Source organism: Taudactylus pleione, unplaced genomic scaffold (assembly GCF_031769625.1).
Source record: "Taudactylus pleione unplaced genomic scaffold, aTauple2 ptg000642l, whole genome shotgun sequence".
Classification (NCBI taxonomy): domain Eukaryota; kingdom Metazoa; phylum Chordata; class Amphibia; order Anura; family Myobatrachidae; genus Taudactylus; species Taudactylus pleione.
Window position 1 is genome coordinate 805,527 of NW_028285044.1, and position 15,002 is coordinate 820,528.

General features: G+C 37.7%; 1 protein-coding gene across 4 annotated transcripts; it reads right to left on the bottom strand.

The window, feature by feature from the left end:
• Positions 1-673: 673 nt before the first annotated feature.
• SOX10 (SRY-box transcription factor 10) lies at positions 674-9,665 on the bottom strand. 4 transcript variants are annotated; one of them, XR_015872009.1, is made up of 5 exons: positions 9,458-9,665; positions 5,708-6,115; positions 5,079-5,332; positions 3,291-4,670; positions 674-1,625 (listed from the first exon to the last, which is right to left on the bottom strand). XR_015872009.1 is itself a non-coding variant. In XM_088455080.1 (4 exons), the coding sequence occupies exons 2-4, from the start codon at positions 6,094-6,096 to the stop codon at positions 3,997-3,999; spliced, it is 1,317 nt and encodes a 438-aa protein (XP_088311206.1). In that variant the 5' UTR covers positions 6,097-6,115; positions 9,462-9,665; the 3' UTR covers positions 1,652-3,996. The 4 variants fall into 4 exon arrangements, 2 of the variants coding, with proteins under 2 accessions (XP_088311206.1, XP_088311205.1); XR_015872010.1 differs by having other exon boundaries at positions 679-1,625; positions 3,913-4,670; XM_088455080.1 differs by lacking the exon at positions 674-1,625 and having other exon boundaries at positions 1,652-4,670; positions 9,462-9,665.
• Between the last annotated feature and the right edge of the window lie 5,337 nt (positions 9,666-15,002).

Sequence of the window (15,002 nt, forward strand, 5' to 3'; positions counted from 1 at the left end):
TATCCAATGGGGTTCATATATGTGTAATGAAATTAGTCTGAACTTCGTTCAAAGAGTTATATACTACCAATCATCTTGTCAGTAGCCGTGAGGTTAAATTTGGCCAAATAGGGTTAATTAGCTAATCAGGCCAACGTCCCACAGCAGAATCCCTTAATCACATTGGGGATGTGAAATTTCATCCGTGCAGACGCGGCTTTGTGTGTAAATCTGCAGGAGCAGTTCTGGCTTTTCCGGGGTCAGATTCTCAAGAGCTCCATTAAATAGAGCCTTTGTTTTCCAGGCTGTATGATACGATCATGAGGAACCGGAGACTGTTGGTTTGGTCCTGGGGAGGGGCCGAAAGGGGAGGGAGCAGAGAAGACGCCATACTTAACCCGTTACAATTCTCACTCTGTTTGAAATAGTTTATTCTGTATAAAATTATACCGTTGATTTTTTTTCCTTAAATGCTTTACACATATTTATGTGTGTGAGTGTCATTTGCATACCTGTTTTTTATAATTTTTTTTGTTTTTTTATAACTAACAAAAGTGAAAAAGTTTGTTACAGTTTTTTTGTGTATAGGGTTTAAATTAAACAGGCACTGTAATTACCCACAACCATACAGTGTAAGCTCTACAATCTCACAGACAAATGCAGCAATTCCCAATCACACACTCACAAATGTGAATCCCACTCTCCTCACACACATACAGTAAATACAGAGATTCCCAATCACACACATTTGTCTGCTTTTGTTTGTCCTCACTTATATTGCAATTACAATAACCTGGGCTAAATGAAATATTTGATGTTAAATCTGTTTTTATTAGGTTGCAATAATTTATGCTAACCAACTAATACCATTGACTAACCTAAAATTCCTAGAATACATGTATCAAGCAGACTAAATAAATGTGTTAGTGGAAACTGTGAAATCTATATAAGCTTCTTTTTCACACGACTGATACAAAATTAGTGTCACTGTTTGCACTCCCCATCAGAATGTCAGGGCAGAGCAGTCATTTGCTCAGGGGCCCCTACAGTCATCAGCCATATAAAAACAGCATTTACCTTTTAAATGCATAAGCTCTATACTACTATGTGTGATAATTTGTCTTCACCATTGCTTTTTTCAGTATTTGTCTATTAGTGTTTGCTTTTTGTCATGCCCCTTATTTATAACTCTAGACCCTGCAACCTGTTTCATCTCATTCATTCCTGACTACAGTGTAGTAGACAGTCATCATTAGAGATGATCCCCGATATAGAATTTGGTTACCATTCTACTTTGGAGAGCACTGCCAATTGGCTATGTTATCTAGTAAGCAGCAAATAGGGAATACCTAGGAATTGCTGCAATGTAGCGGCATGGAAATGAAAGGGATTTTAGGATAAAATGGCTCTTGCCTTTAAGAAACCATTGCCAATGTTCCTATAGACTTATTAACTCTCCTACAGTATGTGCACCCTGTTTCAATCACTGTCGTTTCACTACTATATGCTCTTGCTCTAAACATATTTCCAGCCCCATATATACAATTTTGCAGACACCATTAGCCCCTCAATCTCATTTATGTTGTCAAAGGCACTGAGGGGAGGGAGTTCCGTGCCTGACGTCAAGTCACTTGTGCTTCGGGTTCCTATGGTAAGAAAAAAATAAAAAGTAAATCAAATGTATGTAAAATATTTCATTCAATATTCCAGAAAACCTTAACTTTTTATTTATTTTTTATATATATTTCTTGTATATGTTTATGCACAGTTAAAGGAATGACAAGTCAGAAGAATTGGGTAAGATAGTATGATATTTACATAAATAAGATAGATACAGTTACACTTAATGAGATAGGAAAGACATACATTGAAAACAAAACCATCTTTAGCTGAATAAAGACTGATGGAGGAAGGGACAAATTTCATTATACACTGGGGTTAATCTGGGCATAGGACAAAGTATCAAATAACTTAACCCCAAATGGGTTCATGGATTTCTGTCCCTCTTCATATCAAAAACCCAAAATTGAAACAAAAAAAATGGTTAAAACCAAAGTCTGCCCGAGACATTATTTGGTAAAAAGCACCAGTCTCGTCACACCTTTCAAAAACAAAAATATATATATTTAGATATATATTTTTATATTTACATATTGCCTTTACTGTTTCCATTTTTTTCATCCTGATAAACATACTTCATAGTATCCTGTTTGGAGAAATGCCAGTGAAAAGTGTTCCCTTGAGGGGAAAATAAAATGACTGCCATTGAGAGTGTGCTAACTTTGAAATAGCTGCTTACTTACTGGATTTCTTGTGCTCATCCCTAAATATTATTAAGCTAGTTTTATTAAGTTGTTGGAGAATGCTATCTGCAAGTATTCGTTTTTAGTTGATTTGTAGAAAATAGGTGGTCAATTTGAATTTTACGAACTTCCCACCCTTCATGGGGGGAAATGCGGTCATAATATGACTGCAGGGATTCTGGCAGTTAGAATCTCTGTGCCGACATTCTGACTGCCGGCATCCTGAAGGTAAGCAGCAGGGTTAGGGGGAGGGTTAGGGTTATGGTGCCGGGAGAGGGGTAAGGGTTAGGTTACCGACCGACTAGTGTCAGTATCCTAACCCTGTCGGGATTTTGTCCACAGAGATCCCGAACGCCGGCATCCAGTACCCAACCGTTTCATGGAAAGATCTGATTGTACCACTACTCTACCATACTTTAAGGGCTTTGTAAGTATATTGTACTGTGATGTTTCCAACTATCACTGACATTTCTGAGATCTTATAAAAATATGTAAACTTCCACACAAGGTTCCTGATTGAAGACAGGAAGATATTTGAAATCTAGAAATGCTTTACTTATTAAGACAAGTAGAAGGTCATTTTATCCATTTTACAGTAGAGGGACTCTGAAGTCCAGGTTTATCTCTTAAAGGGAAATTATTTGATCTAGCTTTATGTTTATTTAGATTTGTTTTCTGACTTGCTTATCTTCTGTACTTCCTATACGTTTTGCTGATATCACTATGCCCAAAGATTTACACAGGAAGTGGGCAGTCCAGATGTCGGCCATTTTAAGCCTAATGGAAAATTGTACTAGTTTTTTTTCTTTTAGTAAACATACATCCATTGATTCAGAATGCATGACATACCACTACCATGTTGAGGAGGTGAAAATGACATCTTGATTTTCAAGACTCTCTCTGAAAATTGCACAGTACTGTGGATGAATATGCAAGCCAAATGTTGGCCATCTTGTTACACACAACAGTAACTCCAATTGGAGCTATTTGACACCTTATTGCTCTTACCACTGCACACTGAGTGGATTACTACTTGGATAATTATCTCCTGCCTCCACAAATTCAATTTCTTCAGGATATTTAAAATGCAGCTCTGTTTGCTCACTATCCATGCAGATGGGCTTATGAGAACAAGAACTGTATCAGAGTTTCCATCATAAATTACTATTCATCTTTGTATGCAAGTGAATAGTATAAACTAACAATCAGTCAATTTCCAAGTTGTTAAGTTGATTAGTGATGTTTGGACTATCCCTTCTTTCAAACAGGTTAGCAGCCCAGGTCAACTGGATAAGAAAGTCTAGCTGCTTTCAGATAGTAATTTGCCTTCAGCGGCCAATGGCTGTGCATAGTCAATTTTTGCCAGCCAATCTGGCGCCTAAGATCAAAGCCACTACCAAGTCAGATGTTGCAGCTTCCTCCCTCAATATAGGAGACACTAGTTCATTATAGGTGTATAATCTTTATTCCCTTCCCCCATCCCTGCATTGCCCTGCTATCCTACCCCACCATTTTTACACTGGAGTTTTTTATATCTTAGACATGGCCCATTTTCCCCGATCACCGTCTTTCCCAGGGGCCAGTAGAAACCAGCTACAGTTTCCTGGTGCACTTGGAATCCGGATTCTACCTGGGAGCTGAGCTTTGGGAGGATCCCGTCGGAGCATGTTGCTCTCCGAGAGATGTCCCTCCTTTTCCTCCTTTTCTGTAATTCTCATGGTCTTGAGAGAGTGGTGTAGACTGGCTGTTCCCAATGTGTTGGGCTGTGTGATGGAGCCACACTAGGAGCATCAGAAATTGCAGTGTAAAGAGGACGCTGTGGTGGGCCCATATAAGAGAATGCAGAGTAGAGGCTGGAGGCCTGACTAGGATGGCTGTAATAAGAACTTGTAGGTTGGTGATCTGAGTAATCGAATTGTGGCCTTGAAATGGAGGGAAAGGCAGAACCATAATGTGGCAGCCCCAGTGAAGTGTAGGTCAGCTGTGATGTTGAAGGTTGATCTGTATAATGGCTGGCACTCGAGTTTTCTGTCTTCACCTGGGCTTTTGAGTCTGCCACAGTGGGAGCATGTTGCTTTGCCAAAGCCCAAGCAGGACCAGCAGCCAGAGCTCCACTGAGACCATAGCTGGAGGTGTAACCCCCAATGTGGCTTGGGTGTGCAGCATGACCATTGGGAGGAAGATATTGATCGAGCTCATTGACATCAAATGTCTCCATGTTGGACATGACATCATGGCTTATTTCCCCAATATCAACATTTCCAAAATCAATATGGGGTTTCCCTCCTTCTGCCATGGAGCGAGATCCATCTCTCTTGCCCTCAGACTTTCCTCCCTGAAGCTCTGTTTTTGGTGTTGTTGGTGGAGTGGGTGGACCATGACTTTGACCTAGAATAAAGAGAGTTTGGTGTTACATGGGAAATAAACCAAGAATTAAGAACATTGTTTATTTCTGTCTTTGTCCAGCTCTGGTTTTGACAGGAGGAGATGGATACCCGCATAGAGATTATTGATTTTTACGAAGTAATGCACTGTTTTTTGTACTTTATAGAAGTGGATGTTAAAGCAGAGATGATAGAGAGAGAGAGACATAAAAATGGAAATTTGTGCATGGCCTTTAGTCAAGCTTGGGAACGAACAAAATGCAAGTGAATTTTGACAAAATAAATCAAGGAATATTAAATGAATATCATAAAACTATTAAATTGCTACATCATAAGAGTATAAAATTGTTACTTTTTAATTTACTGTCCATGCAAAGGAGGTAGGCTTAAGATTTTCAGATGTGCTTATTACCTGTGGAGTGTTCTGAATTCCCATCAGACATTGGGGAACCATGCCTATGGTCCAGGTGTGAATTTTTGTAGTGAGCCTGTATGGAAGCAGCACCTCCTTCTGTTTCAGAGGATCCATCTCCCTCTCCGGGTGTGGGCTTTCCATTCTTTCTTCTACGAGGCTGGTACTTATAGTCTGGGTGGTCCTTCTTGTGCTGCATCCGCAGTCTCTCTGCTTCTTCTATGAAGGGTCTCTTATCATTCTCATTCAACAACCTGTGGAAATAATCCCACAAAAAGTTAAAAGGCCTTTCAGTGTGTTATAAGGAAAGATTGAAGACAAATTAATTAAGGCAGGCCTATGAAGAAACTAGGATTGAAGATGAAGTTACTGATACTGTCTTTATTAACAATGTCCAGGCAAACAGAAGGAGAGCTGGGATGGGCAAAGATTCTACAAGGACAAAGCTGTAGGTTCCAGTATGTATCCCAGCAGGTTTCACATCAGGCATTTTACATAAAAAAAGTTATGAACATGGGGGGTGTTTGTTTTTATTTAACACAAACCGTTGTCAGTCGAAGCCAAATTTATACATATTTGTTCTCTGAAGAACCTCATTGTGCTGTGGAAAAATATTCCAGACTTCTTACCTCCAAAGCTTTCCCAGTGTCTTGCTTAGCTCTGCGTTGTGTAGGTGTGGGTACTGGTCAGCCAATTTCCGGCGAGCAGCCTGTGCCCATACCATGAATGCATTCATAGGTCTCTTCACATGTGGTTTTGACTTATTGCCTCCATTGACTCTCACTGGCATAGGGACTAGTGTCCAGTCATAACCGCTCAAGACCTGGGAGACAGCTTCACGTATGCAGACAGGAAATCTTTCGTCATCTGAATCATGCTCTTTTTTCACCTTTCCTTCATCATCATCATCATCTGGGCCAGAGTGGGCATGAGATGCCAGAGGCTCAGGTGTTAAAGAGGTATCTTCAGACCCAACAGGGCTCATCTCAACCTCAGACAGGCTCTGATCGTCACTCATGATGTCTCTCACCAGGAAACTGGAATAATTAATAATAATATTATTACAGCTTCTGCCCTGAAGAAAGCATATAACAATATAATATTCTTTTGAAAGAAAAGAGATATGACTACATCATGTCGAAGAGGAAAGTGTTTCCCCCTGAGCACTTACACAACAGGATAAAAGTTACACAAATCAAACACCTGCCAAGTTTCCATCTGCATTGTTTACTAAATATCATGGAGCAATCTGCACTGAATTCTATGTAAAGCAGGAGCACTTTATGGTCACATACAGTTAGAATGTTTCCAGTTGATAATTGGAATATGCATGTAACAAGGAGATCATGACAATGTAAAATATATCCATTATAATCTTGTTAGAATATGATAGAAACAACAAAGTATCCCAGCACTGTCTAAACCTGTCCTGTTATGCTGCAATCAGGGCATTAATCACAATAAATGTTGTCGCATCTTGTGTAAATAATCTACATTTTGGTACCTTTACCAAGGAATATTCCCAGCACAATAATCTAAAATTAAAATCACCAAACTTCAGAAAAGCAAGCACAGTCCACGACTGGCCTCTATGTGTATGCTATAGGAATTTTCTAGCTATAATCCTTAAATAATATGTAATTAGTAGCCACATGCAAACACATGCATGTGGCATTAGCAAAAGCCAAATAAATTATTTTCTAAATAGGATATCTAAGTGGGGTAGACGGATTAACAAACAAAGCTAATTGTATGTATTCGTTGTTTTGTAATACTTATACTGTATAGCAAATGTGTCATTTAAAGTTGAATAAATTTGTGTCTTTTTGCATCAATGAAAATAAATACACTTATTTTCTTATTGTTTATAAAACTAAGTCACTTTTATTGAAATTAAAAAGCATAACAAATATAGATATATCCACAAAGAATATTTTTATTTCTGATAAAATACATAACAAAGATATATTCACAAAGAATTAAGAATATAACCTTACCACGTTTTGTGCTTTCCTCATTATCCCTTACAATATTTATGAATACAAAATAGTGCAATTCTGTAAGTTATTTACAAGTAGTCAACTTTCCCTAATAAAGTATCATAAAATACCACTGTAACAAAATGAAAACATTAACAATCGATAACATATATGTAATTATTAACTCTGAGTGTATATGTAACATAGAAATGTATATAGAAATATTACATTAGTATATCAAAAGCATAAAAACACTAATAAATCAAAGTATTAAAAATGGCGTAGTGGTACAATTGCAAACCTGGGCCTGTGATATGTACAACAACAATAACATGAAATATTAATGAATATAAATTAATATTATCAACTAAGTTTTTATGTAAATATTACCATTCTATTTAAATAAATTAGCAAGTGTGAATTTGTGTAATAAAAGATCTAAATAACTGCTCTTATAGTTTTAGCAGACTCTAAAGAGGGATAAAAATGCCTTCTTTAATTGTTTCTTTCCATCTGCAATAAAGTTGAATGGTTTTTCAAATAAATTTGTTCTTGCAGGTCAAATTCAACAGTGTATCTGAAATATGACTGCCCCCATTATTGGAACTGCAAATGTATATATCTGGTACCTAATGTTATTTCTTTTTTTATGTTGAATGCTCAGGATTTGTTTATTTAGCCACAGTTAATTGGCATCCTAAATTGTTTCTATCCTAATATTGCGTTATATTTCAGACAGGTAACAGTTTTCTACAGTTGTGTTGTCTATGTCTATGAGATTGTCCTAGAATTTAACTTAATCAACGTCTTGCACATAGATTACAAGATACATGCCTACTATAGTATGTTTTCCTAATAAGGACACAATCTTTTTAGCTTTTCAACTCAGAAAGTTTTACTTAAAGCAGACACTTGTGCAGAAAATCTCCTGTACCTTACAAACTATGTAAGTCTAAGTTTATTATTTTCTTTTATCCAAACTTTAGAATGATTTTAATTGGCATGCCAATTTATTAAATGTCTGTCAATCAGTGCAGGCTTCTCCTGTCTATGGAAGTGAGATTTTTTTTTCTAGTTAAACTAAATTAAAAAGCAAAAATTTTACAACAAATGTTTAAATGACCTTGGGAAAAAAAAAAACTTTTGTAAAAGAAAAAAAACAAACAAAATTAAACTTAAAATGCAAGAAGAGGAGAATGACATTGAAAGTAATTGGGCTTTGTGCAATCATAAGGAGACAAATTAATTTGCCTAATATCTACCTAACAAGGAAAACAATGTCTCTGGAATCACTGGTGTCTTTTGAATGTATACAATATTATTTGTAAAATAAAAAATGGCATAAGTGCCCTAAATAGCAATCAGAAAATACCCCGCTCAGCCCGCTTCATATTCAGTAAACTACTTCCAATGCTTACTGTAGTAATGTCTATACATTTTCTGTATACTCAGAAACATGAATCATGTGTTTTGGACATAAAATGAATGCATGAACCTCAATTTCAAGCTAAACCACATCAAATAATACCTATCCAACCTGAATTATTATTATTATTATTATTATTATTATTATTATTATTATTATTATATTAATTATTTAATTCAATGTGGGGAAGGGGGGTTCTAAGCAGCAACCAAAATGATGGACCTTTATAAAATGACTATTCCAATGAAACGGACAACAAGTAAAATATAGTAAAAAACAAACAAACAGGAAATTGTCCACAACATGTAAAAAACCCAAACAAACAATTTCTATAAAAAGCTGTGTGTACTGGGAGAGTGAAATAATCATGTCAGCTTACAGAGAAGGGATCGTATGAATGAGAACAACTTTGGGGAACAGAGTGGAATAAAAAAGTTAGACATCTAAACAAATGTTTTGAGAGAAGTTCAAGGAAGATTCACAAGTGTAAAGGGAGAATAAGAACAAAAGTGTTTGAAATGTGTGAGCTAAAGGAGAAAATTGTCCATCTACAATATAAAAGTACAAAAATAAGAAGGCAATAAACTGACAACCAAAGACATACATAAGATAGTGATACACACAATGTAAATAAAGAGATGTTTGAATAATTACTGAATGAGACACATGCAGAGATTTAGCTGGAGGAGCCAAAGTTAGAAATGTGAGAGCAAGGTAAAACACCATTGAAAAATATGGGTAAAAAAGAATTATTAATCGCAAAATTACAAGGAATTGGGTGAGAATTGAGAATAAACATTATATATAATAATAATAATAGTGGAATATATCATACAAAATAGAAGGCAGAATAAATAGTAAAGGTAAATCAAACTATAAATCAAAATGGTATATTGTGGTTGTTTAAAGAGGGAGCAGAAAACTGAGGCTAAGCAAGAGAGGCGAAGCAGGAAGAGTAGGAATGCAGAACGTACCTACTGAGCCTTGGTGGTAGGAGGTGTGCTGGCTCGATGCTGTGTCAGTAATAGAGGCTCTGTTCTCCTATCTGAATGATGCTCTGTTCGCTGCCCTGATCACTTCTCCCCATGCATTTAAGGCAAAGCTTTTCTCAAACAGCCATTGGCCCTTCTAATTGGCTGCCACCAATGGAGAGGAGGAGACTAAAATGAGACGTACCTATTTCTGCCAAGAAAATGAAAACAAAAAATACGAGATTTTCCACTTTTTCACAAAATATATCTAACTTTTTTTTGTAATGTGACTCTTTGGCTGCGAAAGGGTTAAACTGTTAATACTTCAAGAAAATTACTTCTTATTGCATTAACAACTATGATACTATCCCTACATTCACCATCCTGGGTTTATATATAATATGCTAATCCCCATAAATTCCACTTTTCACAAAGTTATCCATACATTACATTCAGTGACGTTACCACGTAACCATATGCAGATTGTGCACTTCTGACTACTGTTCTAGCAAACTCACTAACACAGCCCTGCTAATCCAGACATTCACTTCACAAATCTGCTTAGATAAGACACTACTTACATATAGAGAGCATGTTTGCTATGCAAAAGCTTCTGAATCAATATCAAAGTATGCCCAGCTATACAATCACAGCACCTAACAACACCTATAAACGACTGCATTTCTTTCTAATACACAGCACAGACATTGCACGTCCCCTGTATTGCTGTACAGCTAATCCTGAGTTTTAGCCCTTACAACACCTCATTCATTCACTTCTAATCCAGACCTGATTCATTAATCCACAGATCTTATTCTCTGCCTTGGCACTACACTAAATATGTAATATAAACACAAAACTTGTATACAACAAACACATGTGCCTACATTTAAAGCTGGATGCAGAAAAAGTTTTAGTTTTAACTAAGTAAGTGAAAACTTAAGAAACAACCTGTTGACTAGACCAGACTGATAACTTGAATGTATTAAAACAACTCTGCTTCAATGCACTCACTATCTGACTGTAGCCATGTTATCTACCTGCCTCCATGTTTCCTGATTGTATTATGTCCGCCTCACCGTCCTTTCCATCCCGTCAAATGTCTCTTCACCCTGTCTTCAGTTCAACTCACTTTTTTTTTCTATCTGTTTGAACCATTTTTGCGCTGTTACATGAACCTGTTTGACTTTTGTTAAACAGAAGAATTAGGCTAAGGGAGCTTAAAGGATGGTACAGCACTGCTATGGCTGTGCTCTGTGTTGGACAGACAGTACCAGGCCTGTACAGTTTAAATTGTCCCTGCAGATGTAGTGTGTGATGCATCTGTGAAGGTATGTTATGTAGGAGGGGAAAACAGACAGAGGATGTCATGCACTGCCTCAGGGTCTCATGTCCTCATCTGTGCAACTGCTGGAACAGTGTGCAATTGTTGGTCCCCTCTGTTAGGAATGAAAAGCCCTGCAACTGGCAACTGTCTTCCCAGGGGAGCAAAGTTATAAAGTCACACGGATACATTAACTCTTTTACTGCTACAAATTACTATTGTCCCAAAGGTTAGTAATTCAGGAGGGCATCAGGACAATAGCTAAGGATAAAAAAAAGAAAGAAACAACACAGCTTTACATCTTCTACCAACCTGTCACTGAAGGGGACTAGGTTACCATATGAGACTGTTTACAATTAAGATATTTCATTGTTAAGGTCATCTAATAATGAAATTAGCTATATATATGGAGACAGTTTCACCTTAGCACATTTAACATCCTACTAATGAATGCTGAAATGTACATGTGCAAGTGAGACACTGACAGCTATTCTGGCTCTGAGCAGCTGCCTTTATCTCACGAGGACATCGGTGACAGCAAGCTTGCTGGGATTTATACAGGACTTCGTAATGAAATCGTAATGAAAATCCTGGTTTTGCTTAGACGATTTTGTAAATTTCATTGAATTTGATTTTCAGCAGCTCTGCAGTGATTCTCACCCCTCTTGTACCTGAGCTTTTTTCCCTCCCCCCTCAGAGACAACGCAGGCTTTTGTCCTGAGGGCAGGCCGCTCGCATATAGACCTTCCATTGTCCTGTCTTATTGGCGTAGCCAGGCTAGGCCGAAAGCCTGCACAATGAAATCTTACATACAGTAAAAAGGGGACATTAAAAAACTCTCCACAATAACTCTTGTGTTTAAAAAAAAAAAGGAGCAATGAAAGTTTGATAAGGGATACAGAGGCCCCCCTCCTCTTCCTCTCCTCCCTCCCCGGGATTGAAAACACTGAATATCTTTCTAGGCCTGGCTCATGGGTCTTTTTTTTTTTTTTCTTGATTTTCGGCTTGTCTTTGTGTGTACACTCTTTGTTCGTTCCAGGTGAACCGAAATCATGTGATATGAAAGGGGGACAGAGCGGGTTATTATAAAGAGTTTTCGGGCTCTGCCGAAGGCTGTCAGTGAGAAGATGCAGGCTTGGGGGAAACATAGCTATCTGCCTGCAGGGTCAGGTCTTCTACCATCTAATGGCTCACTGTATAGGGCATCTGGAGGGAGATCATGCCTTTCATCTCTGTAGATGCCATATGTTTTGCAGGGTAAGCGACTTGCCAGATTTGGAGATCCTGTCCAACCTTTATGATATTTTTGGAGTTTGAATGGTTTGACCATTGGAATAATCATGAATAATGGAGAAGACTGGGATAGAGATGAGCTGCTTAACACCTGGATATTATGGGAGACATTAATTCCTATTGTGTTCGGTGTATTGGATGTATCCCTTTACAGTAAGGTTATTCGCATATTCATCTCATGAAAAGGTGGACGTTCTACATATTCATCTTTGGAAGTGGTCCTTTTTGGACTCGTAAAGACTGAGACAGGTGACATGGCTTCTTTCATTTCTAGAGTAACAAGGCAGTAGGGGTGGGATGGCCGAACATAGCTTCTCTTTCTGCAAAAGAACCTGGTTGGTTCTCATTATTCAGGCAGTCAGAGATGGGCCCTATAATCCAAACGTTTCCAGAGACCCTGCATGTCACCCCTGTGGGAGGAGCTTTACTATCCAGATGTGCAATGATTAATACTTTTTGGTTTTGTGTTCCTGTTTTTATCACTTTTGTATCAGTATGGTAGTATTGAAGGAATATAAGGCATAAATACCTTTAATAGCTCCTAACTAGGCTGCATATGTGACAGCCTGTTAATCTTCCTGCACTCCAGCTTGATTTAGCTATAATACTCTTGTTGCTCATTTAAAGGTTTACAAATCCTACGCTGTACTCAAAGGCCTCATTCTGAGTTGGGAGTAAAGTAAAAAGGAGCAACTAACTGTGTATTTGCAAATACATGTATTTTTTTCTGAATGCAGGGTATGTATTGGCTGACTTTGCATGTAGCCCACAAATGCTGGACAGCTTTATTTTTACACTGCAATTTAGATTGGAGTTTGGACCCCTTTCAAATCTAAATCTCACTGTACATTTTAAATCTGGCCCACCTGCAGTGCAACATGGTTTTTCCAAGGTGCTCAGTTACTGCCTAAAGGCACGTATCCACTAATGAGCGATTGAACGATTATGACATTGTTATCATTCAATCGTTCATTAATCGTGCAGTAAAATGCCGGCAACGACCAGCGGGAACGCGTATCGCTGGTCAGGCCAACCTGACGATATCGTCAGGTTGTGCATGTTCAGGGATGAGGTAGGGTGCCTGTACTGAATGACATATCATTCAGTGTGGGCACATTCTCCACTGCACAGGTTGGTGAACGATGTTGTAATTGTACAGTCGTTCCACTCTCGTGTAGTGGATACGCACCTTTACGCCCAACTCAGAATCAGGCCAATAAAGAACACGGATACACAAACATTGATGAACATGTAAAGTTTTTGCATACTTGTTTTATGTAAATTTTTTTGCCGCTATTTACATCAGGGACCACCAGCTATAATGTACTGGTGCGATGTTAAATATAATTGTAAGGCTAAGGGGTAAATTTACTAATGGTCGATTTTGATTAATTTTAAATTGATGTTGTGTTTCAGGGGCTAAAAAGCACTTTTACTAACATTTAAAAATCAATATAAAAGAATCATCTGTTAGTAAACGTGCAATTTAGCCCCTGAATTACATCGATTTAGATCGATTTAAAATAGACCTTTATTAAATTTAACCCTAGTTGTTGAAAGGGAAAGAAATATTGGTCATATATCACTGTTTAGTAGGTGTATCAGAGTTCTCCTCTACAGTTTAACAGAAATAAAAGGACACAAGCACAGAAGGGGTAAATATTTAATCCACTTTCCCCCTGAATTCCTCTACAGTATCTCTCCTGGCGATGACAGTATGTAATCTTGTCCCATTAAATCCAGACTGTGATCAAAGGTATAATCTTGGATCGGACAGGACATAGCTCCCTCTATGCACCTGCTATTAACTCTGTCCCTTCCACACACAGCCTCACCTCACCCCAATGTGTCACCTGCAGTTATCTGCAGGGAACATTAGTAACCAGAAATAACAATATTTCTTTTGCAGCTACAGTATAGTCTGCAATTAACAAACATCCCATTGAATATTATATTAAAACCCCTGACTTATTAGTTGATCGCCATGTTGGCATATCAACTGCCCAGTTGTGTTAATAGTAATGCATATACATAATATGTTAATTAAAGCCTCATTTAACCTTACCTAATGGCAGTTGCACAGTATAAAGAAATTATTACCCTGTTTTTAGGGTTTAACTGCAGTTTGCAAACAGACCTAAACCATTGTAAAGCTTAATTTGCTCTGACCTACAGTATATTCCACCACTGTTCTTTTTCATGTCAACAAATATAGAGTGTACTGCGGATATCAGACTTTTATTTAAGGGGAGTATAAATCAGAAAAAGTTTGAATGCATTGCTTGATACGGAACTACAACTTCAAAGGGCGTCTTAAAATTGGAACTTTTATTGCAGTTACAAGTCGCTACTGCAAATGGCAAGATCTGTAAATAATGGTGTTACATGGAGTTCTTCACACTAAAGCCTTGACCAACCGGGTATTGATCAAGATACAACCACATCCATCTTTCCAGCAGGATGACAACATCTCTTAGCATCTGGATCTACAGCTTGTATATAGGAAAAGCAGAGAAACATTCTATTGTGTGACTTTGTAGGTACTAATTGATATTTCCTTTATATAATTTAGCAGTATGAAGAAATACAGCTGTGGAAGATACTCCTTTTGAAAGTTGTTGTAATGACCGTCACAACATACACTAGTATCCAGAGTGCATCAAAGAAAGGGAAATGTTACTTTTGTTTGCTATTTATTGCATACATTTTCACTTTACAAGCATGGCTAATTACTATAACATGTACCCTGTCCTTGGATTACTAATCATACAGCTGGAGGCAGAAAGTAGCTCCTGACACAGCCAGGCATCTTCACATCTGCAGAAAGTTACGTTCCTGATCATTCAGTCACATGGGGGCTATTTACGCAGGACTTTTGTGGCAACAGTTTTGAATCTTGAACACAGCAAAAACTGCATGGAAAAGTCCAAT